This window comes from Populus trichocarpa, chromosome 19, assembly GCF_000002775.5.
Source record: "Populus trichocarpa isolate Nisqually-1 chromosome 19, P.trichocarpa_v4.1, whole genome shotgun sequence".
Taxonomy (NCBI): Eukaryota; Viridiplantae; Streptophyta; class Magnoliopsida; order Malpighiales; family Salicaceae; genus Populus; species Populus trichocarpa.
Window position 1 is genome coordinate 14,101,305 of NC_037303.2, and position 26,389 is coordinate 14,127,693.

Sequence of the window (26,389 nt, forward strand, 5' to 3'; positions counted from 1 at the left end):
GAGCAACCGGCCCTCCTTTTGTTGCTAGTTTTGATCACCCACATCCACCACAACTCAAGCTGTATTTTCCAAAGTTCACTGGAGAAGACCCAATTGGTTGGCTTTATAGAGCTGAACAATACTTTGAGTTTCAGAACATTAGAGCTGCACAACGCGTACAGTTAGCTGCATTCCACCTGGAAGGCATTGCATTACAATGGATTCGTTGGCTAACAAAGTTCCGTGGGCCACTCACTTGGGAGGAACTTACACAGGCCATTTCACTGAGATTCAGTCCAACCGAATATGAAGATCCCTCTGAAGCTTTGACCCGATTGAAACAAACATCAACTGTTGCTGTTTACCAGGAAGCCTTTGAAAGGCTCTCCCATAGGGTGGATGGCCTCCCCGAAACATTCCTAATCGGGTGTTTTATTGTAGGATTATGGGATGAAATTCGATTGGATGTCTCAAGATTAAACAACCCAAAACCTTGACAGACACAATTGGAGTGGCACGACTGGTGGAAGAGCGCAACCAACTGCAATGCAAGACTTTTTTGAATAATCGTTTACTACTAGTAACGACAATTCAGAGAGGGCACTCCAATCCTTCTCCTGGGATTCTAGGCTCGTCCCCTAATCAACGAGCAAATATTGGATCCTCACCTTCAACTACCCTGTTCCGAAGAATTACAAATCAGGAAGCCAGGGAACGACGAGGAAAGGGAATTTGCTATTACTGTGATGAGAAATACTCTATAGGCCATGGTTGTGAACGACCACAATTGTTCATGATAGAGGACTCTCCCTGCGATGATATGTGAACCCCCGGTTATAATTTTTCTAGTTATTTAAAAGATAAGAAATTTAACCAATAGTAAAATGGGTTAAATTAAATTAAAGAAACCTAAATCAAGATAAAAATAGTGAAATTAATGAAATAAAAGTGAATATTGTACTAAATCATTGAAAAGAAAAACATTTGTGAAGATAAAATAAATACGTAAGATCAAGAGAGGTCAATATTCAAATAACAGAAGGTTGGGAGTTTATGTACAAATGATAAAAAGGGATGGGGATAAATGTGCAATTAAAAAGATGTTAGAACTATAAATATCATTATATTTTCTCTCTTGGAGGGACTGACAAGAGTAAGAGAGAGTTTAGAGAGAGGCTGGAGAGAAGATATATTGATGGCAGATCAACCGACAGCTATAACTCCACCTTCCACCGTTGGATCAACACGATATTCGGATATGTTGTTCTCATCCATGTTGTGTACATTGTCACCACAGGGATTTTCTATATCAGTCCCCGTTTGAGAGATAGCGAGGGAGGAAAATATCTGGGAAAATACACTTCTTAATAGTCTTCTTTGCTGTCTGTTTTCTCCTTCGGCCACCGTTAGATTAGGCTATAACTTGGATATGTTGTTCTTCCTGATTCTGTCTAGATTCTGAATGGTGGAGTCTGAAACAAACATTCAATATAGAAGTTGTGTATCTCGCACAGTAGGTCTGCAAGTTTGAGGAGGGACCACCGGTATGGTGCAACAACAGCAACAGAGGAGCACGAGTAGAGCTTCTACTGCAGGTAGGTGACTTTCACCTTCCTTTTAAATAATGTTGAATAATGAAAATACTTTATCATGAATGTTACTGTATTGTGTTAATTCAGATATCAGATTGCCAAATGCTTAAAATGTTGATAAACGATTGATTAGCTTCGGCTAATGGCATCCGAATGGATGACCAGGACAAACGATTGATTAGCTTCGGCTAATGGTAATGGCATCCGAATGGATGACCCCAAATGGATGACCGGGACAAATGAATTATTAGCTTCAGCTAATGGCATCCAAATGGATGACTGGGACAAACGATTGATTAGCTTCGGTTAATGGCATCTGAAGGGATAACCGGGACAAACAAATAATTAGTTTCGGCTAATGCATCGGAAGGGATGACCGGGACAAACGATTGATTAGCTTCAGCTAATGGCATTTGAATGGATGACCGGGACAAATGAATGGATGATCGGGACAAGATCCCTTTTATGCTTTGTATACCAGCAAGAATACCTCCCAATCGATGACTCTACGTGATGGGGTTTGGTTCCACAATGATATAGTTTTTCTAAATCCGACCTCCTCCTTGATTCCATTGATTCTAGCTGACAGTCACTCATCTCCTGTGGGGGGACATTTCGGGTTCCATAAGACCCTTTCTCGGATCAGCCACAACTTCTTTTGGCTAAAGCTATGACAGACAGTGAAGGAATACCTGCAAATGTGTGCAGTCTGCCAACAATGCAAATCAGATTGCATGAAACCTGCAGGGTAACTTCAACCCCTGCCTATTTCCACGCGAATCTGGATAGATATTTCAATGGATTTCATTGAAAGCCTTCCCATTTCAAATGGTCATTCTGTCATTATGGTAGTGGTAGATCGTCTCTTCAAGTATGCTCACTTTATTCCCCTGAAGCATCCCTTTACAGTTGCTTCGGTTGCTAAGACATTTGTGGCCAATGTGGTCTGTTTACATGGTATTCCCACCTCCATTGTGAGCGACAGAGATAAGGTTTTCATTAGCTCCTTCTGGCAGACCCTCTTTCAACTACTAGGGATGCAGTTATATATGAGTTCCAGCTATCATCCCCAGACCGATGGACAAACAGAGGTTGTTAATCGTGTCCTAGAGCAATACCTCCGCTGCTTTGTCGGCCTACAACCAAAGACATGGATGGACTAGATACCTTGGGCAAATTTTAGCTACAATACGTTGACCCATTCGTCAACTAAAATCACTCCCTTTGAGGCTGTCTATGGAATTCCTCCGCCACACCCGCTCACCTATGTTCCAGGGACTGCCAAGGTTCAAGCTGTTGATGAATACCTCCAAGATCGAGACTCCCTCTTACGTGATCTTAGTAGAAATCTTCGTCTTGCTCAAGAGCGAATGACGAGCCATGCTAATCAGTGGAGGCGAGAGGTCTCATTTGAGGTTGGTGATTATGTATACTTGAAGTTACATCCTTATCGTCAGACTACAGTTGCCTTCAGAAGTTCCTTAAAACTCTCCCCTCGGTTCTATGGACCATTCTAGATACTGAGCAAAGTCGGTCTCGTGGCATACCGACTGGACCTCCTCAAAGACTGCCAAATTCATAATGTTTTCCATGTCAGTTTGTTACGGAAACATTTGGGATCAATCACGCCTCTATCATCCCAACTTCCTCCTCTCGCAGACGATTCTTCCGTTCTTCCTCAACCTGCTTCCATATTGGCCAGGTGTGAAATTCAGAAGGGGAAATATCGTCCCAAGGCAGAGGTATTATTGAAATGGGTGGGTGCATCAGAGGATGATGCCACTTGGGAAAATGAGTGACGGTTTTTTAAGTCCTACCCCCATTTTCATCCTTGAGGACAAGGACGGTTTGAGTGGGCAGGATTGTTACGTGCTTCACTCAACGCATGCAACGCATGCATGCCAGAGGTGCACTAAACGTGGGTGCAGACGGGGGCAGGAACGTGGGCACAGATTAATTGCATTCAGTTATTTACTTTGCAGACGTGGGCATATTAATTGCATTTCAGTTACTTTCATTCAATAATACAGAGGAATTGTATTAGTTAAAAGGCGGTTTCTATTCTCTAGCGGCAGTTTCATTCTGCAGCAAATTATCCTTAGTTGTTTTATTTCTGTTAGTTGTAATGGCTATTTATATAGCCGGTTGAATTCAATAAAGGATATGATATTGTCCAGTATTCTACTCCTTGTCTTCCTCTTCTCTCTGTTTCACAAAAGATTCTAAATTAAACATAACACATGACCAACATTGCAAATTTCCCAGAAAAGTAAAAGGTTCCAAAGCATGATTCCACTCCTGCAAACTTTTTTTAATGCATCTCTTTTAGATAAAAAAATAATGTAGTGCACAATTCGTGGAATATTAGCCTTTCTAATAATAGAGTGGAAATGATTAAAAAAAAAATCCTAAACATGATTCATCGAGATATTATCAAAAAGTCAAGAAGGAAAATAAATGTAATAATGTCAACGCTGTTATCTAGCCCTTTTCTTTCTTTAAAAACTGAAGAAATAAAAAAGGTCTTGTGATCAGCTGAGTGCAACCTCTTCCCTTTGTTATCTAGCCTTTCATCTGTTTACATTTCATTTAGTGAGTTTCTCTAGGCTACAAAATGGATTCTTCTGAGAAAATGAATAGCATCACCTATATGGATCCTGTCTTGTACAAGGCAGCACAAAAAGGCAATATCGGTCCCTTTGAGAATTATCAAACCCGCCTTGATCAGTTATTGACTCCAGACGAGAACACAATTCTTCATGTCTACTTAAGAAACCAAAGCAGTGAACCTGGATTCACTGATTTTGTTGATAAAATTCTTGAAAGGTGTCCACCACTGTTATTCCAAGCCAATAAGAGAGGAGAAACCCCCCTCCATTTGGCAGCAAGATATGGCCATTCCAATGCGGTAAAAGTCCTCATTGACCGTGCAAAAGCTCTACCTGTAGATCCGGAGAGCGGAGTAACAGAAGCAAAAAAGATGCTGAGGATGACCACTGAAGAGCAAGATACAGCGTTGCACGAGGCTGCTCGAAATAGGCGGAGCCATGTGGTGGAAATATTGACAAAAGAGGACCCTGAGTTTTCATATTCCGCCAATGTTCATGGAGAAACTCCACTTTATATTGCTGCTTCCAGTTGGGGTCAAGAAAAGGTGATCGATGAAATCCTAACTAATTGCATTTCAGTGGACTATGGCGGCCCTAATGGTAGAACTGCTCTCCATGCGGCAAGCAAGACGGGAGATCATGGTAGGATTTTGCGCTTAAGTCTGGATAATTAAATAATTTATATATAAAAGCCACGTATATTTGATTTTATATATCCGTGATTGCTTCATAATTAGCTTTTTTTTTTTAAATAAAATAAATTATACCACTAAAATTCTTTGTGAGTTTAAGTATTGGATATATAGTAATACACATAGACTATGTGAAATCTCTGTTGTTCATGAAGGATAACTTTTATTCCTTGTTTTGTTAGTTTCAGAGACAGCAAGAAAATTGTTAGAAAAAGAAAAAAAGTTGACGAAAACAACCGATGAGAACGGCTGGTCACCACTTCACTACGCTGCCTATTATGACTGGTCTGCTCGTACAGTGAAAGTATTACTAGAATATGATGCGTCCGCGGCCTGCATTGCTGAAACAGAGAAGAAGAGAACAGCTCTTCACATTGCTGCCATTCAAGGACATGTAGACACAGTGAAAGAGATTGTTTCTCGATGGCCAGCTTGTTGTGAGCTAGTTGATAACAGAGGTTGGAATGCCCTTCACTATGCTGTGGCCAGTAAAGATATAGAAGCGTTCGAGCAATGTCTGGAGATTCCAGAGCTTGCAAGACTTGGAACGAAGAAGGATGACAAAGGAAACACGCCCTTCCATCTAATTGCTGCTTTAGCACTCAAGGACCAAAACTGGAAACCTGTTCTTTTGCATAGAGAAGGAATATATGGTCTTAATAAGCAAAAGCTAAGCACCATGGACATTTATGAAGGAAATTTTGCAGAGATACAGGTAATCAATCCTCTATGAATTGACTGTTGTGACAATTAATGCATCCATTAAAACCATATATGTGTGTGTGTGTCAATTATGACATGGATGGTCATATATGAATCAATTTCTCAATCTGGGTTTTGAATATCTCCTTTTTTATTTGAAATCAAGTCATTTTATTAATTTTGTTAAGTTTTTCATCCATAATAACAGATTATGCATATGAATCGCATGTAACTGCTTAAAAAAATTATATTATTCAATAAAAAAACAAAAAGTAAGTACAAATGAACAAACGAAAAATACAATTAATTAAAATTTAAAGAATCCGAGAATTTTGAAAATATAAGACAAATAAAAAATGGATAAAACTTAAATAAAATCAAATGAAATAATTAAGCAGCTTATATTTACCCAACAAGAAAAACACCAAAATCAATACTTTAGACCCCAATTCTTTTTGAACAAACAATTAGAAAGAAAATTAAAGTTGAAAAATCAAATAGAAACTTAACATAATCTTACAAGCAATTAAGGAGAGTAACAATAAACAATAATATATTAGATTACCCCTCCGAGAAAATTAATTTTAGAATGAAATGATGTAGAATTAATGGTATAAAAAATTAAATCCACGTCTTAGTTTTCTTTTCGGGGATAGTTAGGCTAATGGTAAAGCATGCGGTTTAATTTCAACCAAATTAGTTTTTGTTAGCTGCTAATATATACAGTAACAAAAAAGATTTGATTGCAAACAAACTAGTTGTGGAAACAAAGGCTTCGAAGTGGATATATATGATATATGTTGAATCGCTAAAAATGATGGATTATTTGTTTAAATTTTTAGATTAAGGTTGTTTTAAAAAAATAGTATTAGAGTATTATTGACCAAGCGATCATAAATTCAAATCTCATTATTTTTATTTTAATTAAAAAAATTAAATTCAAGATAATATGAATGAATATAAAAAACAATTTACTTAAAACAATAATTTAGAAAATAATATAAAAATATTTTTAAAATTTCTTTAATATCTTAACATATTTTACTCAAAATATATATTTTTGTGAAAAGAGCTCGTAAAATCCCTTGAAGATGTTGGCAGTGGACCGATCGGCTCGGGTCCCTTTATTTTGAAAGGAGAGGTAGATGAAAACAAAGGGAAGAAATACATTGAGGAGAGAAACAAATAGCTAAAAATAATGGATTATTTGATTAAATATTTGGATTGAGGTTGTTTTTTTTTTATAATATTAAAATTTTACTAACCAAGCAGTTATTAAATTCAAAACTAATTTTTTTTAATTAATAAAAATTAAATACAAAATAATATAAATAAAGTTTTAAAAAAATTCACTAAAAAATATAAAATTATATAAAATTATTTTTAAAATCTCTTTTAACATGTTAACATATTTTACCCTAAATATTTTTTTTTTTGCAGAAAGAGATCCTAGAATCCCTCGAAGATGTTGGCAGTGGACCGATTGGCCGCGGTCCCTTTGTTTTAAAAGGAGAGGAAGAGAAAAACAATGATGAGGAAAACAAAGAAGAACAGGAAGCTTTGAGTAAAGCAAGAGAGCCTCATCTAGTAGTTGCGGCGTTGATAGCAACGGTAACATTTGCAGCAGCTTTCACCCTACCTGGCGGTTATAAGAGCGACCAAGGTCCAAATGAAGGCACTGCAATTCTTGCTAAAAAAGCTGCTTTTATAGCATTTGTCATCTCAGATGCAATGTCAATGGTGCTCTCTATTTTAGCTGTCTTTATCCACTTTTTGATTTCGCTTATTCAAGGTTTGGAAATGGAGAAGAATAAAGAGATAGGTGAGGATACCACTAGGATATTATTTGGGGTTGCCACGTTGTTTACCATGATTGGCGTGGGCACAATGATTATCGCATTCATCACGGGCACATACGCGGTTCTAGAACCTTCCTTGGAGCTTGCCATCAGCACTTGTCTCATTGGTCTGAGCTTCTTCTTCCTTGTGTATTTAGTCTTTAGGTTCATTTCCAAGGATGTAAGAGATAAGACATCCCGGTGAAACAATCAATTCTAAATTTTCTATCAAATAAAACTTCGATGTATTTTTTTTAAAATTCTTACTGTTTTTGAAAAAACATTGTGATGTCATATGTTTAGAAATCATGTGTTTGGCTCCATATCAATTTTTAATTTTTTATATTTTATTTTGTAATTGATGCGTATCACAAGTCAAGTAGTCAAAAACTCTACATTATTTTTTATTTTTTTCTTTATTTTCTTTTTCTTATGTGACTAAAATTTAACGACACAACCACTAGTTGGCACAGCTAAATTTATTTTCCAAGTATAATTTGCTTTGATGGTTTGTTTATTAATCAAGATTTTACTCAAAGTGTTTGTTTTTATATTTAAAAAGTATTAATGGATTTTTTTGATTTTTTAAATTTTAAATTAATTTTTTTATAATTTTAAATTGTTTTAATATATTAATATTAAAAATAATTTTTTTAAAATAAAAATAAATAAATAATTTTAATATATTATTAAATAAAATGTTATTTTAAAAGACACTATTACAACAATCTCAAAAGATTGTAAGAAAACTACTATGAAAAGTGGGACATGCCAAGTTTCATTCTTCATTGGCAACTGTGCCAGCTAGCTAGCTTGTTCCATGAAGTGCATGTATTGGTTGGAAAAATCTGATCGACTCCATTGGATAACAAGTCAGACCTGACAAACCAGACTGCTCTTGATATACAAGAGCGTGTTTCAAAAATGTCAAGAACTCACATGTAGGTATGAAAGGGAGAATTCTGTATGTTGAAGGGATTTTCACACAGTATGGGTTTGAATGTGAGGTTTCGATTGTGTATGCCCCAAATCATAACTCATTAAAGCAGGAATTATGGGATTATCTGGTGAATTTTAAGGGTTTGATCTTGAAAGCTTGGTGTTTAATTGGTGACTTAATGAAACTTTATATCCAGTGAACCGTAAATGAAGTTCAAAGAATAAATGTTATATGAGAGCTTTTCGTGAATGTATTAATGCATGTGAACCGGTAGAATTACCTTTGGTAGGTAAGAGGTTTACTTGGTCTAGATGAAATTCTGCAAGTAGAATTGATAGAGCTTTCATGTCTACTGTCTGGTTGCATACTTCCCCCTTCTTATCCTTGTTTGGCCTTCCCAAGTTCACATCTGATCACAGACCTATTTTGTTGAGGTTAGATTATACTGATTGGGGACCTACACCTTTCAGATTCCTTAATTGCTGGTGGCTGCAATCTTGTTTTAAAAAGATTATAGAGGATCTCTAGAGTTTGGTTTTTGAGTCGGTCTTTGGTTATGACAGAATTGTAAAGGCTGTGAAGATACTAAAGGAAGGTATCAGATAATGGAATTGTGATAAGATGGGTAATATTGATGACAAAATTAAAGCCCTAGAACAGGAAGTTGAATCGTTAGAATCTCAAAAAGAAGTCAGGGAGCTATCATCTTCAGAACTGGTAGGAAGTAAGAAGACTGTGACGGACTTAAGATCTTTATATGGAATGCAGAAATCATTAAGGCATCAGAAGTCCAGAATTCAGAGTTGTAAATTGGGAGATAGGAATACTAAGTTCATTCATTTGTCTGCAACAGCTAGAAAGAAAAAGAATGCCATCCTTTCTTTTTATGTTGATGGAAAAACTGTAACTAAGCATTCTGAGGTGAAGAATGAAATTGTAAAGTTCTACAAAGGACTCTACGCCCCGGAGAAATGTTACAGACCATCTTGCTCAAAACTTCTTTTTAAGAAACTGTTGCCTTCTTCTGCTGCAGTCTCGGAAGCCCCTTTCTCATTAGATGAAGTCAAAGCTGCAATTTGGGAGTGAGATGGCAACAAAGCCCCTTGATCTGATGGAATTAATTTTTCTTCTTAAAGAAAGCATGGGGATCTATTAGCATGGACATTTTCAGCATGAAGTTTTTTATTCGACTGGTATCTTCCTAAAGGTATCAACAACTCATTCATCACTCCGATTCCTGAAGTGCCAGTATTCAATTGCTTGAAAGATTTTAGACCAATCAGTCTTATTTGGCACTTTGTATAAAGTTATTTCTAAGGTGCTGTCTAATAGAATCAGAAGGCATCATATCTGAGGTTATTGGTGATTGTCAAAATGCCTTCATCAAAGGAAGATATATACTGGACAATGTTAATAGCAAATGAAACCATCAAAATCCTTACTAATTGCATTTCAGTGGACTATGACGGCCCTAATGGTAGAACTGCTCTACATGCGGCAACCAAGATGGGAGATGATGGTAGGATTTTGCTCTAAAGTCTGGAGAATTAAATAATTTATATATAAAAACCACGTATATTTGATTTTATATATCCGTGATTGCTTCATAATTAGCTTTTTTTTTTAAATAAAATAAATTATACCACTAAAATTCTTTGTGAGTTTAAGTATTGGATATATAGTAATACACATAGACTATGTGAGATCTCTGTTGTTCATGAAGGATAACTTTTATTCCTTGTTTTGTTAGTTTCAGAGACAGCAAGAAAATTGTAAGAAAAAGAAAAAAAGTTGACGGAAACAACCGATGAGAACGGCTGGTCACCACTTCACTACGCTGCCTATTATTTCCGGCCTCGTCGTGTAGCAGTACTAGAATATTTCAGATGTAAAATATTGCTAGAATATGATGCGTCCGCGGCCTACATTGCTGAAACAGAGAAGAAGAGAACAGCACTTCACATTGCTGCCATTCGAGGACATGTAGAAAAAATGAAAGAGATTGTTTCTCGTTGTCCAGCTTGTTGTGATCTAGTTGATAACAGAGGTTGGAATGCCCTTCACTATGCTGTGGCAAGTAAAGATACAAAAGCATTCGAGGAATGTCTGAAGATTCCTGAGCTTCTCAGACTTAAAACTGAGAAGGATGACAAAGGAAACACGCCCTTCCATCTAATTGCTGCTTTAGCGCACGAGAAGAAGCAATGGGAAAGTGTTTTATATAAGTATAGTTATAGTGAAAGGGAGATATATGGTCTTAATATGCGAAAGCTAAGCGTCACCGAGATTCATCAAGGAGATTTTGGAGAGATAGAGGTAATCAATCCTCTATGAATTGACTGTTGTGACAATTAATGCATCCATTAAAACCATATGTGTGTGTGTGTCTGTCAATTATGACATGGATGGTCATATATGAATCAATTTCTCAATCTGGGTTTTGAATATCTCCTTTTTTATTTGAAATCAAGTCATTTTATTAATTTTGTTAAGTTTTTCATCTGCAATAACAAGATTATGCATATGAATCGCATGTAACTGCTTAAAAAAAACATATATTATTCAATAAAAAAACAAAAAGTAAGTACAAATAAACAAACAAAAAATACAATTAATTAAAATTTAAAGAATCCGAGAATTTTGAAAATATAAATACAAATAAAAAATGGATAAAAATAAAATAAAATCAAATGAAATAATTAAGAAGCTTAGATTTACCCAACAAGAAAAACACTAAAATCAATACTTTAGACCCCAATTCTTTTTGAACAAACAATTAGAAAGAAAATTAAAGTTGAAAAATCTAATAGAAACATAACATAATATCTTACAAGCAATTAAGGAGAGTAACAATAAACAATAATATATTGGATAAAAAATCTAGGAAATTAATTTTAGAATGAAATGATATAAAATTAATGGTATATAAAATTAAGTCCACATCTTAGTTTATTTTAGGATTTGATTGCAAACAAACTAGTTGTGGAAACAAAAAAAAAGGCCCGGAAGTTGATGTATGTTAAATAACTAAAAATGATGGATTATTTATTTTAAATATTTAGATTAAGATGGTTTTTTAAAAAATAGTATTAGAATTTTATTATTCAATTATTAATCAAACAATTATAAATTCAAATCTGATTATTTATGAATAAAGTTAAAAAAAATATTCTAAAAAGTAATAAAAAATTATTTTTGAAACCTATTTAACATTAACATATTTTACTCAAAATATATATTTTTGCAAAAAGAGATCCTAGAATCCCTCGAAGATGTTGGCAGTGGACCGACTGGTCGCGGTCCCTTAGTTTTGAAAGGAGAGGAAGAGAAAAACAATGATGAGGAAAACAAAGAGAAAGAGGATGCTTTGAGTAAAGCAAGAGAGTCTCATCTAGTTGTGGCGCTGATAGCAACGGTAATATTTGCAGCAGCATTCACCCTACCTGGCTGTTACAAGAGCGACCAAGGCACAACAATTCTAGTTTAAAAAGCTGCTTTTATAGTATTTGTCATCTCAGATGCAATGACAATGGTGCTCTCTATTTTAGTTGTCTTTATTCACTTTTTAATTTCACTGATTCATGGTTTTGAAATGGTCAAGGATAAAGAGATAGATGAGGAAGATGCTATGAAATTATTTTAGGTTGTCACGTGGTTGACCATGATTGGCATGGGCACAATGATCATCGCATTCATCTCGGGCACGTACGCGGTTCTAGAGCCTTCCTTGAGGCTTGCTATCAACACTTGTCTCATTGGTCTGAGCTTCTTCTTCCTTGTGTATTTAGTGTTTAGGTTCATTCACAAGAATCTAAAAGGTCAGATATACCAGTGAAATAATCAAAGTAAATTTTCTATTAAATAAAACTCCGATGTATTTTTTTTAAATTCTTATTGTTTTTGGAAAACATTTGTGATGTCATATGTTTTGAAATCATGTGTTTGGTTCTCAAATCAATCTTTAATTTTTTATATTTTATTTTGTAATTGATACGCATCAAAAGTCAAGTACTCAAAAAATCTGACACTATTTTTTATTTATTTATTTTCTTTTTCTTATTCTTGACTAAATTTAGTGACACAACTACTAGTTGGGAGTTGGGACACCTAAATTTATTATCCAAGTATAATTTGTCTTGATGGCCTGTTTATTAATCAAGATTGTACTCTACATTATTTGTTTTTGTGTTTAAAAAGTATTATTTAATTTTTTAAATTTGAAATTAATTTTTTTATAATTTTAAATTATTTTAATATATTAATATTAAAAATAAATTTTTTTAAATAAGAAAAGTGGGATATGCCAAGTTTCATTCTTCATTGGCTGCTGTGCCAGCTAGCTAGCTTGTTCCATGAAGTGCATGTAAGGTTGAAATAATCTCATCGACTCTATTGGACAACAAGTCAGACCTGACAAATCAGACAAGAAAAAAAAGATACTGAAAAAAAAAAGATGGCATAATATTTTTAAATTGAAAATTGCAAAGATACTGTTTGCATTTTTTTAAAAACGAATTAAAAATATTTGAATTAATAAATCACATAATTAAGAACGGTTAAAACAGTTGGGTTTTTTTTTGTAAAAAAATAAAAATAAATGCAAGTGTAAATATTTAACCTAGTAACAATATGGTTGCTTTTTATTTTTTTATTTAATTGTATGAAAATAAAAGTAAATATTTGTAATAAAGATAGTTATTTTAATTCTCTGGAAAAAATATATTTTTATTTAAAATTCTCTTTTCATATAATTTTTTTTAATTTGAAAAACATATCTTTTCTAATAGCAATAAACTTTAATATTGGATAAAAAAATAAAGAAAACTAAAATAGAAATTAGAAAAATTGTATTGATTTGAAATAAAGAGTGAACAATGTATCTAATCAAAACTCCTTTTTTTTTTATTAGTGTTTTTTTTTGTTACAAAAACATGTTTTTTTAAAGAAGTATTGTTCTTTTAAGTTAAAACTTATCAAAATCATATATATTTTAGAATTTCTTACTTTGAAGATTTTAATAAAATAGAAGAAACACATTAAATAAAGTTACTTTAATCCCTGTGATAAATAATTTTGCCATCGAATCCCAAAATGAATTTTAATCAACGTTCTGACATTAGTTACGGCGAGCTCAAGATGAAATTTTCTGGGAAAGTATCAAACTTGGACTAGTTAATAATTACAAGCAGAAAGGGCATCTCACAAAAGAGAGTGTGTGAAGGAGGAGTGCATCAGGTAAATTGCTAATCATAAATTCCATCTTTTGACTCTTAGCATCCATGTTTGCAAACATGGGTTTTGGAGATAAGTGCTCAGTTTGCAAGTGAAAGCGAAGAAGACAATAATTTTGATTAAAAAAAAAAAAACACTTATCTGAGTCCACTTATGCTGCATAATATGAGCCAGTCATTACCCCCACCACTTCAAGAATTTGATAAGCGAAATGTATTGCAGATTTAAAATTTAAATTCATAGTTTTATTTTTTAAAAAATAAATATATACTAAGTGTTTCCTTAAAATGTCTGCAAGAGGTTTTAAATAAATTAGAAAACCCTATCTCTATAAGAAAACAATTTTGAATTCAAAAGCATAAAGAAAATTAATATAAAATGTGAAATAAAATAATAAATCTAAAAAAAAATAACAAAATTAGCCCAAACAGCAATTTTTGAACCAAAATCAAGCAGTCTGATGAATGATGGAGTGGCTTCCCACGGGAAAACAACTTATAGAACCTCTTGCAAAAATTTGATATCGACCCATTATCAAATCTCTTGTTATTTCTATTCTAAACCGTTACTATAGAATATCATAACCTTTAGTTTTTATAAACCTAACTGTATCAGTTTTGATTCGACAATTTTAAGTATCTAAATCGATAACTAAAACTTAATTAGATTAAATTTTAGTATTCAAAATTTATATGCATCAAGTTTTGATTCGACAATAATTTGAATATAAATAATATCAAAACGTGACATGTAAATACCTATCATCATCACCCCTTTACAAGGATTAAATGACCGAATGAAATAATTTGTAAAATTCTTAGCTACTAAAATGTTTGAAAACTTAAAGAAATTTGAAAATTAATTTTTTTAATAATATTAAGGAAATAAAAAATTGAAAACTATAAGTTACAAAAAATCTTAGAATATTTAGGAAATTAAAATAAAAACCAATTGGATATTAATTGTGCGAAGCACATACATTTTTCCAAGTACAATTTGCTTTGGTGGTTTGTTTATTAATCAAGATTGCCCTTGCAAAGTATTATACTGTATTAAGTGGGATATGCCATGTTTTATTCTTCTTCGGCTCCTGTGCCACGTAGCCAGCTTGTTCCATGAAGTGCATGCAAGGTTGGTCGAATCTCATCGACTCCATTGGATAAAGAAGTCAGACCTGACAAACCAGACTGGTCTTGATCATAAACAAGAGCGTGTTCCAAAAATGTTTCTTGTCCATTATAGATGAAAGTAAAGACTGACATCTTTGCCGATGAAGGTAACGTTAAACAAAGAACTTATATAAGATGAAGGTAATAGTAAACAAAGAACTTAAGCATACATTAAGCATAACAAATCGCAGAGTTTCCTACAAGAATTTAAATTTGGCATGAGGAGAGGCTCTTGGGAATTGGAAAAGAATTTCAAACATGCTTTAGCAAGAACCTCAGCAGCTCCATTTCCTTCCGACACTTCTTAGGAAGCCAGTCTTTGTCCCTCCCTGCATACTTTGATTCCATGCTGTTCTTATCGCCAATAATGCTGTGTAGTCTGATAGTCTTCAGCTTGGGAGACAGACTCTGTCAAGTGGCTTTTTGTGATTCCAAGGAGTCTCCTTTCTTGAATTGATGCTTCTTCCGGAACCTTTAATGTATCTAAAAATTCAATTTGCTACATTACATGAATTTTCTAGACTTGTAATGAAGGAAAGTACCAGTAGAAAGAAAGATGGATGAAAAGGACAAACTGTGAAAAGTTACAAGCTCTCACATAAACATAGGAGGAAGATGTGACTTCAAGTGTCAGTGTCTCAAGCTCTGGTGAGATCCTCATTAAGTGAAATATCCCTGGAAGCTCCCATTTCCTTAGCCAAGTTTCTAATGTCAAACATTTGCGACTTGAGATGGAGGATTACATCTTAATCGTCTCACACACTGAAAACATCTTTGCTCATAGGACAGGAAAGAACGAAGTGAAGAAGAAATATCAAGACCATACATTGATATGATACACATTTATGATTGGAAAGTTGGAATGCAAACAATTGTCTTGAGTTCCTCTACAATGATTATGAATGTGTAGTCTAACTTATCAGTGAGAGCAAATTAAAATTAACATACCATTGAAAAGATTTATAGGCACATTTGGGATTGTGTCCAGGATCTGTTCTGTTCCCAGATTTCAGTAAAAAAAAAAAAAAAGTGTATTTGAAAATCCTGTGATCTCCAACACAGGTTTGGCCTTCAAAAACTCAAGGCCACGATATAGGAGCTGCAACACTTTCCCAGACACTACTATATCAAAATATGTTTCAGAGATTCACACTCGCGTAAATTGATAGGGAAAATTAACTGACCTATTTTCTGAATGAAATTCAAGCAGCAACAGTTCTTAAAAAAGAAACACACAAAAAATGCATACAAGGTATGTGAAGTGTGACTTTTCCACAAATTAATAAGCATACCTGAAGACAATAATACTTCACTGAAAGAACTTTGACTTCACTCAGATCACCAGCAATTCTCAACATTTTTTTAAGAGCTTCATCATCTACAAGATTTTCTATCTTAAGCTCAAATCCAAGCTCTACTCTCTCCAGGAAAGTGCAGGACCTATCTTCAATCATGTAGCCCTCAAAGTCCATTTCTCCCCAAAGACACAATGAGTGTACATTTGGAGCGCAAATCTTCAGATCCTTACCATTCCACCCATACTGTTTTAAATAACCTAAGCACAAACTCTTCACGTTCTTCCCATTCAGGTTCACGGATTTCATATCATTACACTCCAAAATAACCAACTTCTCCAGCAAAGGACTGCCAGACAAAATTATATTCAATTTCTCATCACAGATAACATCAAATCTCTCTCAGTGGTAAGCTTCTAAGAGAGGGCCAATTAACGGACCTTATATTATAAAAACAGAAAAATACCAGTTTCAGTAAAAGTACAGAGGCAATTCGAGTGGATAATCACGGCAAAGGTCATCTTTCTACATGGTAAAATGAAACTCTTCAACCAGTCTTTTAACAGAAAAATGAATCCGTGTATAGATAGTTGACTTGAACTCATGTTTGTATTCCATATCTATTGAAAATCTACGAACCTTTTGGTGCATGGTGACTGCAATATATAAAAAATAGTATAGAAAAGAGGCAACTGCCGTAACTTGAGTTCTGTTAGAAAAATGTACAAAACAATAACCCACCAAATAATGTAGAGTATAGTATTTTAAAATATTCTTTGATTTTAGCATTTGTAACTTTTCAAAGTGACTGCATAGCCTTTATAAGTATACATTTCTTATATTGTCAGTTGATTCCTACGAACCTTCTAATGCATACTTAGCGGTTTATGCGTTATCCATTATCTTAAAAGTAACATTATTTAAATATTAGTGGATGATTGTGAGTAATTGTTGATTTTATTTTTTATTTTTTTTACACATTCTCGTTTTGGATTGAAGTTAACATTACTTTATTTATAGGCTTCTCAAAACCATTTTCAACTATTTCCAGCCAAGCTTTTATTCAAATACTTCAAGTTTTATAATTGTTTTTTGTCAACTTAGAATATTAAAATAAAAAGTTTTGATTGATCATATCAAATAATCAAATTTAAGCTTCAATACTATTTGTTGGATGAAAGTAATAGGTGTTGTAGAAAATAAAAAAAAAATAATGCAAAATCAAATAACTCAAAAACAAAGCTATAAAACAAAAAAAAAATTGAGAGGAAGGTTAACTTTATTGAAGTGTTTTTCTCTTTGATTTCACTTTCTATCTTGATTCATAATAAAAATCAAGATAGTATTGAAGCATAAGAAAATATTATCAGCATCAAATCAAAAAAAAAAAATCTCCAAGTATCTAAGATGATATATATATATATATATATATATATATATATATATATATATATATTACAATTAAAATGAAGAAAACAACAATTTCATCAACATTTCCAGTACGCGGAACAAGAAATGCAGTAATTACTGAGCATTTTTCTCATCAGTACCTACACTCCACCAATATACAAAGTACTCTTCCAAGTTTCACGTCACATGGTTAAAAGTGTCTAAGAGAGATCCTGTTGTTAACTTAAGGTTACAGTTTCTTAAAATGCTCAAACTCGGATCCAAGATTGCCTAGCCTGCGCCAAGTAAGCCAACGTGAAAAATTCGAGATGCCTGCTAGAAAATTTTAACCTGTATTAAAATTCTTAAAATTGGCAATAAATTTTTTTGATAGATATAAATTAGAGAAAAAAAGGTGACAACTAGATGCATAATATTAAAGTGACATATTATGTGTGATATGATAATCAGTTTAATAAACTAATAATTATGTTCAAATGTTAAACAAATTCCAAGAGTTTTAATTAAAAAAACAATTATAATATCAACAATTAAAAAAAACTATTATGAGCATCAAATAAATAAAAATCTCCAAATAACAAAGAAACTACTAATGGAAACCCTATTTATCATGACATTGATGCATACCAACCGTTTCTTTAATTCTTGCCTTGGATCCAAGTCTAAAATTTAAATTTGTCTGACAACTTTCGTGGAAATTCAATTTTTGAAAATAGCTTGACCTTCTTCGTCTCTTGAACATGAACATACTCATTATGATGATTGTCCTAGCTTGTCTTCCTCGACGTCAATTTCTCTGCCCCACTTGCATCTTTTCTGTCTTCACTCGTTTTTCTTATGATTATAGCTGGACCACAGTCTACTTGTTATGTTTTAACCATATTTTTAAAAAATATTATTTTTTTAATTTGAAATTTAATTATATTTGATATTTTTGAATCATTTTAATAAGCTCAATCAAAATTAAATTTTAAAAAATAATGAAAATATTATTTTAATATATTTCTAAATAAAAAATATTTTAAAAACTAATTTTTAACAAACTTCCAAACAAGTATTTAAAGTCACATTGTACTCAATAATTCTAACCATCAGAAAGAGATTGCTTTTGCTTTTATATATTTTTTAAAAACAAATCAAATTAATTTTTTTTTTGTGATTTTTAATAGTGTATTGATTTTAAAAATAAAAAAAATCATAAAAAATATTATTTGAATATATTTTAAAATAAAAAAATATATTTTAAAATTATCATCAACTGTAACGTAAAATATATACTAAGAGTCTATTTAAAATTATACTAGCAGTTCTAGTTCAAATTACTTTATCTCTTCTGCTACTTCACTAAATGCCGAGTTGGAGAATCCGATGACTTCACCGGAACATCCGCTAATTGGGGACTACACAATAGAGCTTTGGGAAGAGTTTCCATCCTATTCCGAAGAAGTCAAAGAAGTTGTTGACCTCAACTTGTTCCAACTTTTTAATATCTTTCCTGCAGACCGAAATCCCTTACAACTTTTGAGTACCTTTCTGAGAGAGATTTTATCAGCGGAATAGCAAGCGGCATTAAGGGATCGCTGATCTGTATTGTAAGGTTATGGCAGAGATGCTTGGAGTTTAAATTTCGGAACTGAAGTCTCTTTGTTCGACTATCGGATGCGCTGAGTTCGCCAAACGTTTTGTGTGCTTTGACTCAGATTTAAGTTTGGTTTTCAAAAAATAAATTCTTAGTTAGAAATACATTAAAATAATATATTTTTTTATTTTAAAAAAATTATTTTTTAGATTAGTACATCAAAATATCTGAAAACATAAAAAAATATTTTAAATAAAAAAAATTTAAAATTTATAAAAATACAATTTAAACTAGTTTTCAAAGGGACCACATGCAGTTTTTTCTAGTAGCTAGTTAATGCAATCAACTACCAGATAGTAACTTTTAGTAGTACAACCACAAATCTACACATCCAAACATTTTAAAATTACAAAATTAAAATAAATTGTTACAATTTAAAAAATAAAACGCCAAGATCTGATTTTATGGATTTTATCAGCGGAACAGCAAGCAGCATTAAGGGATTGCTGATCTGTATGGTAAGGTTATGGCAGAGATGCTTGGAGTCTAAATTTCGGAACCGAAGCCTCTTTGTTCGACTATCAAATGTGTTGAGTTCGACAAACGCTTTGTGTGCTTTGACTCATATCTAAGTCCGGTCTCTGCTAAGAGTATCCATATAAATACATTAAAATTATTATTTTTTATTTTAAAAAAATTATTTTTAATATTAGGATATCAAAATTAAACATAAAAAAAATTATTTTTAATAAAAAAAATTTAAAATTTTAAAAAATATCATTTCAACTGGTTTCCAAAAGAACCCTAAGTCACATGCAGTTTTTTCTAGTAGCTAGTTAATGCAATCAACTACCAGATAGTAACTTTTAGTAGTACAACCACAAATCGACACATCCAAACATTTCAAAATTAAAATATATTGTTATAGTTTAAAAAATAAAATGCCAAGATCTGATTTTATGGATGCTGAAGGTTTTATTGGGTGGGTAGCTTAACTAGTTAAGTTTTAGATTTGTTTTTTAGAAGTCACTGGTTCGAGTTTTACAAATCTCAAGGTTATTGAAGACTTACATGGTTGTTAATTTCAGGGTCTGTTGGATTAATTGAGGTGTGCGTAAATTGTCCTAGACACCGATATTAATAAAAAAAAAGGAAAAAAGAATGCTATAATTTTTTTTATTTTTTTTTAGTTGTGGTAATAAAAGAAGTTTGGGACTTATGGCTTAAATATATGCAGCTTAGGTTCATATAAGCCCAGATATAAGCAGTCGAGATAATTCTTGTTTCTTGTACTGAAGTATGAACATACTCAGTATGATTGTCCTAGCTTGTCTTCCTCGACGTCCATGTCTCTTCCCCACTTGCACCTTTTCTGTCTTCACTCGTTTTTCTTCTGGTTAGAGCTGGACCACAATCTCCTTATCTTCAAGTCTTAGATGTGTGAAACATTTTTTTAAAATTTTTAATTTTTTTTAATTTGAAATTAAATTATATTTGATGTTTTTAAATCATTTTAATATACTGATATAAAATTTAATTTTAAAAATTAATAAAAAAATATTATTTTAATATATTTTTAAATAAAAAAATACTTTAAAAAATAATCTTTATTACGCTTTTAAACATGCCTTTAAAATTAACTACATTGTCCTTCGTAATTCTAACCATAACAAAGAGATTGCTTTTGTTTTTATATATTTAAAAAAAATTAATTTTATGTTTTTATTTGTGTTTTTTTAATAGTTTTGATGTATTAATTTAAAAAAATTATAAAAAAATTATTTTAATATATTTTTAAATAAAAAATATTTTTTAAAAATATAATAAACTGAAATCTCATGCAATTTTATCTACTAGCTAGTTAATACAGCCATCTACCTGATAGTAACTTGTAGTAGTACAACCTGATATTTTAAAACGCTTCAAAATTAAAATATCTGGTTCCAATTGAAAAAATAAAACTCCAACTATAATAAAATATAGACAATCGTGGTATAATCTGTGTTTTGCTCAAAACGTACTAATTTTTTTTATTTTTTTTTTGTTATAAGTTAATTTGTTTTTATATTTTTAAATAATTTTAATATAATGATATTAAAAATAATTTTTTAAAAATAAAAAATTATTATTATAATATATTTTCAAATAAGACACATTTTAAAAAAAAAACAACCTATCATACTCTTAAATACCATTTAACTCCGGGGAAGCAACAAACCAAATAAATCAGCAGCTTGTGATAAGTTGAGGAATGTAACCTCTTACATTTGTGCCGCAGTGATTTCTCCCCTTCATTTGTTTACATTTCATTTAGTGAGTTCTCCAAGCTACATAATGGATTCTTCTGAGAAAATGAATAGCATCATCTATATGGATCCTGTCTTGTACAAAGCTGCGGAAGAAGGCAATATCGATCCCTTTGAGAATTGTCAAACTTGCCTTGATCAGTTATTGACTCCAGACGAGAACACCATTCTTCTTGTCTACTTAAGAAACCAAACGACGGAGCCGAAATCCACTGATTTCGTTTATAAAATTCTTGAAAGGTGTCCACCACTGTTATTCCAAGCCAATAAAAAAGGAGAAACCCCCCTGCATTTGGCAGCAAGATATGGCCATGCCAATGTGGTAAAACTCCTCATTGAACGTGCAGAAGCTCTACCTTCAGATCCGGAGAGCAGAGTAACTAAAGCTAAAATGATGTTGAGGATGACCAATGGAGAGCGAGATACAGCGTTGCACGAGGCAGCTCGAAATAACCAGAGCCATGTGGTGGAAATATTGACTAAAGAGGACCCTGAGTTTCCATATTCCGCCAATGTTGATGGAGAAACTCCACTTTATATTGCTGCTTCCAGTTGGGTTCAAGTACGAGAAAAGGTGATCGATGAAATCCTAACTAATTGCATTTCAGCCAAACATTATATTGCTGCTTCCACTATCCCGAAGTCGAGCGAAGAACGAGGAAAGGTAGTCGATGGAATCTTAGGAAATTGCATCTCAGTAGACTACGGCGGCCCTAATGGTAGAACTGCTCTACACGCGGCAAGCGCGGTGGGAGATGATGGTAGGATTTTGTGCTCAAGTCTGGAGAATTAAATAATTTATATATAATAGTGTAAACTATAGTTTAAAATCCACGTATATTTGATTTTATATATCCGTGTTTGCTTCATAATTAGCTTTTTTGAAAAAATAAAATTAATTATACCACTAAAATTCTTTGTTAGTTTAACTGTTGGATATATAGTAATTGACATAGACTATGTGAAATCTCTGTTTTTCATGAAGGAAAACTTTTATTACTCGTTTTGTTGGTTTCAGAGACAGCAAGAAAATTGTTAGAAAAAGAAAAGAAATTGACAAAAACAACCGATGAGAACGGCTGGTCACCACTTCACTACGCTGCCTATTTCTCTACTAGGTTAAATATTTCAGTTGTGAAAGTATTACTAGAATATGATGCGTCCGCGGCCTACATTGCTGAAACGAAGAAGAAGAGAACAGCACTTCACTTTGCTGCCATTCAAGGACATGTAGACGTAATGAAAGAGATTGTTTCTCGATGTCCAGCTTGTTGTGAGGTAGTTGATAACAGAGGTTGGAATGCCCTTCACTATGCTGTGGCAAGTAAAGATAGAAAAGTATTCGAGGAATGTCTGAGGATTCCTGAACTTGCAAGACTTCAAACCGAGAAGGATGACAAAGGAAACACGCCCTTCCATCTAATTGCAGCTTTAGGGAACGAGAAGAAGCAATGGAGACGTGTTTTATATAAATATTGTTATAATAAAAGGGAGGTATGTGGTCTCAATAAGCGAAAGCTAAGCGTCAAGGACATATATTTCGGAGATTTTGGAGATTTTGGGGAGATACAGGTAATCAATCCTCTATGAATTAACTGTTGTGATAATTAATGCATCCATTAATCCCCCAATATATATATATATATATATATATATATATAAGGATTCAATTTCTCGATTTCTCAATTTGGGTCTGAATTTCTCCTTTTTTATTTGAAATCAAGTCATTTTATTGATTTAATTTGTTAAGTTTTTCATCTACAATAACATATTATGCTCATGAATCGCATATAACTGCTTAAAAAAACATGTATTATTCAATAAATAAATGAAAAGTAGTACAAATGAACGAAAAAAAATACAATTAATTAAAATTTAAAAAATCTGAAAATTAAAGTTGAAAAATCAAATAGAAACTTGACATAATCATACAAGCAATTAAGGAGAGTAACAATAAACAATAATATATTGGAAATTAATTTTAGAATGCAATGATGTAAAATTTCTTTTTGGGGATAATTGGGCTAATTAATGTAAAGCATGCGGTTTAATTTCAACCAAATTAGTTTTTGTTACCTGCTAATAGATACAGTAACAGAAAGGATTTGATTGCAAACAAACTAGTTGTGAAAACAAAAACAAAGGCCCGGAAGTTAATATATGATATTTATTAAATAGCTAAAAATGATGGATATCTACAATATTTTACCCTAAACGTTTTGCAGGAAGAGATCCTAGAATCCCTTGAAGATGTTCGCAGTGGACCGCTTGGCAGCCGGATCAAGGTTTTGAAAGGAGAGAATGAAGAGGAAAAAGAAGCTATGAGTAAAGCAAGAGAGTCTCATCTAGTAGTTGCGGCGCTAATAGCAACAGTAACATTTGCAGCAGCATTCACCCTACCTGGTGGTTACAAGAACGACCAAGGTCCAAATGAAGGCACTGCAATTTTAGTTAAAAAAGCTGCTTTTATAGTATTTGTCATCTCAGATGCAATGTCAATGGTGCTTTCTATTTTAGCTGTCTTTATCCACTTTTTGACGGCATTTATTCAAGGTTTCAAAATGGAGAAGAATAAAGAGATAGATGAGGAAACCATTGAGAAATTATTTGAGGTTGCCACGTTGTTGACCATGATTGGCATGGGTACAATGATTATCGCATTCATCACAGGTACATGCGCTGTTCTAGAACCTTCCTTGGGGCTTGCCATCTGCACTTGTCTCATTGGTATGAACTTCTTCATCCTTGGGAATGTGGTGTGTGGGTTCATTTACAAGGATTTACGAGATTAGATTTACTAGTGAAACAAGCAATCCTAAATTTTCTATCAAATAAAACTCTGATCTATTTTTTAAAATTCTTAATGTTTTTGAAAAAAATTATGATGTCATATGTTCAGAGATCAGGTAGTTGGTTGCCAAATCAGTTCTCATTTTTTTTTTAATTGACACTATTTATTTATTTATTTATTTTCTTTTTCCTTTTCATGACCAAAATTTAGTGACACAAATTGTAGTTGGGACAACTAAATTTATTTTCCAAGTACAATTTGCTTTGATGGTTTGTTTATTAATCAAGATTGCACTTGCAAAGTATTATACTGTAAGGAAACTACTCTAAAAAGTGGGATATGCCAAGTTTTATTCTTCTTTGGCTCCTCTGCCTCGTAGCTAGCTTGTTCCATGAAGTGCATGTAAGGTAGGCAGAATCTCATCGACTCCATTGGATAACAAGTCAGACCTGACAAACCAGACTGGTCTTGATATACAAGAGCGTGTTTCAAATTTGTATCTTGTCCATGATAGATGAAAATAAAGACTGACATCTTTGCCGATGAAGGTAACGTTAAACAAAGAACTTAAGATGAAGGCAATATTAAACAAAGAGCTTAAGCATACATCAAGCATAACAAATCGCAGAGTTTCCTACAGGAATTTAAATTTGGCATCAGGAGAGGCTCTTGGGAATTGGAATAGATTTTCAAACATGCTTTAGCAAGAACCTCAGCAGCTCCATTTCCTTCTGACACTTCTTAGGAAGCCAGTCTTTGTCCCTCCCTGCATACTTTGATTCTATGTTGTTCTTATCGCCAATAATGCTGTGTAGTCTGATAGTCTTCAGCTTGGGTGACAGACTCCGTAAAGTGGCCTTTTGTGATTCTAGGTATTAGTCTCCTTTCTTGAATTGATGCTTCTTCCGGAACTTTTAATGTATCTAAAAATTCAATTTGCTACATTACATGTATATACATTATACACAGTAGAAAGATAGATGGATGAAAAGGACAAATTGTGAAAAGGTACAAGCACTCACATAAACATAGGAGGAAGATGTGACTTCAAGAGTCAGTGGCTCCAGCTCTGGTGAGCTCCTCAACAAGTGAAACGTCCCTGGAAGCTCCCATTTTCTTAGCCAAGTTTCTAATGTCAAACATTTGCGAATTGAGATGGAAGGTTACATATTAATCGTCTCACCCACTGAAAACATCTTTGCTCATAGAACAGGAAAGAACGAAGTGAAGAAGAAATATGAAGACCATACATTGATATAATACACATTTATGATTGGAAAGTTGGAATGCAAACAATTGTCTTGAGTTTCTCTACAATGATTATGAATGTGTAGTCTCTGTAATTAACAACTTATCAGTAAGAGCAAATTAAAATTAACATACCATTGAAAAGATTTATAGGCACATCTGGGATTGTGTCCAGGATCTGTTCTGTTCCCAGATTTCAATAAAAAAAAATGTATTTGAAAATCCTGTGATCTCCACCACGGGTTTGGCCTCCAAAAACTTAAGGCTACGATATAGGAGCTGCAACACTTTCCCAAACACTACTGTATCAAAATATGTTTCAGAGATTAACACTCGAGTAAATTGTAAATTCATAGGGAAATTTAACTGACCCATTTTCTAAATGAAATTCAAGAAGCAACAGTTCTTAAAAAAGAAACACACACGAAAAATGCATACTAGGTATGTGAAGTGTGACTTTTCTACAAATTAATAAGCTGAAAGAACTTTGACTTGACTCAGATCACCGGCACTTCTCAGCAGTTTGTTAAAAGCTTCATCATCTACAAGATTTTCTAGCTTAAGGTGAAAACCAAGCTCTACTCTCTCCTGGCAAGTGCAGGACCTATCTTCAATCATGTAGTCCTCAAAGTCCAATTCTCCCCAAAGAGACAATGAGTGTACATTTGGAGCGCAAATCTTCAGATCCTTACTATTCCACCCATACTGTTTTAAATAACCTAAGCACAAACTCTTCACGTTCTTCCCATTCAGGTTCTCGGATTTCATATCATTACACTCAAAGATAACCAACTTCTGAAGCGAAGGACTGTCAGACAAAATTATATTCAATTTCTCATCACCGAGATCATCACTCTCTCTCCGTGATAAGCTTGGGGCCAATTAACGGACCTTATATTATAAAAACAGAAACATGCCAGTTCCAGATGACAAAGGTCATCTTTATACATGGTAAAATGAAGCTCTTCAACCAGCCTTTTAACAGCGAAATGAATCCGTGTATAGAT

At 33.0% G+C, this 26,389-nt stretch overlaps 1 protein-coding gene and 1 long non-coding RNA gene across 3 annotated transcripts; one reads left to right on the plus strand and one right to left on the minus strand.

The window, feature by feature from the left end:
- The first annotated feature begins 4,124 nt into the window (after positions 1 to 4,124).
- On the plus strand, positions 4,125 to 24,484 carry LOC18108609 (ankyrin repeat-containing protein At5g02620). 2 transcript variants are annotated; one of them, XM_052449541.1, is made up of 4 exons: positions 4,125 to 4,822; positions 5,055 to 5,330; positions 22,638 to 22,915; positions 23,569 to 24,484. In XM_052449541.1, the coding sequence occupies exons 1-4, from the start codon at positions 4,186 to 4,188 to the stop codon at positions 24,133 to 24,135; spliced, it is 1,758 nt and encodes a 585-aa protein (XP_052305501.1). In that variant the 5' UTR covers positions 4,125 to 4,185; the 3' UTR covers positions 24,136 to 24,484. The 2 variants fall into 2 exon arrangements, with proteins under 2 accessions (XP_052305501.1, XP_024447076.1); XM_024591308.2 differs by lacking the exons at positions 4,125 to 4,822; positions 5,055 to 5,330 and adding an exon at positions 21,224 to 22,104 and having other exon boundaries at positions 22,362 to 22,915; positions 23,569 to 24,399.
- LOC112325175 (uncharacterized) lies at positions 14,799 to 16,664 on the minus strand. Its single transcript, XR_008058204.1, has 2 exons — positions 16,046 to 16,664; positions 14,799 to 15,236 (listed from the first exon to the last, which is right to left on the minus strand). It is a non-coding gene; the product is annotated as an uncharacterized LOC112325175 (long non-coding RNA).
- Positions 24,485 to 26,389: the final 1,905 nt, after the last annotated feature.

Excerpts from the sequence above, each read along its gene's own strand:
- LOC18108609 (XM_024591308.2), top strand. The coding sequence starts at position 21,372 with ATGGATTCTTCTGAGAAAATGAATAGCATCATCTATATGGATCCTGTC. Across the intron at positions 22,105-22,361 it reads AAGCGCGGTGGGAGATGATG|AGACAGCAAGAAAATTGTTA; the intron begins GTAGGATTTTGT and ends TGTTGGTTTCAG. Across the intron at positions 22,916-23,568 it reads GAGATTTTGGGGAGATACAG|GAAGAGATCCTAGAATCCCT; the intron begins GTAATCAATCCT and ends AACGTTTTGCAG.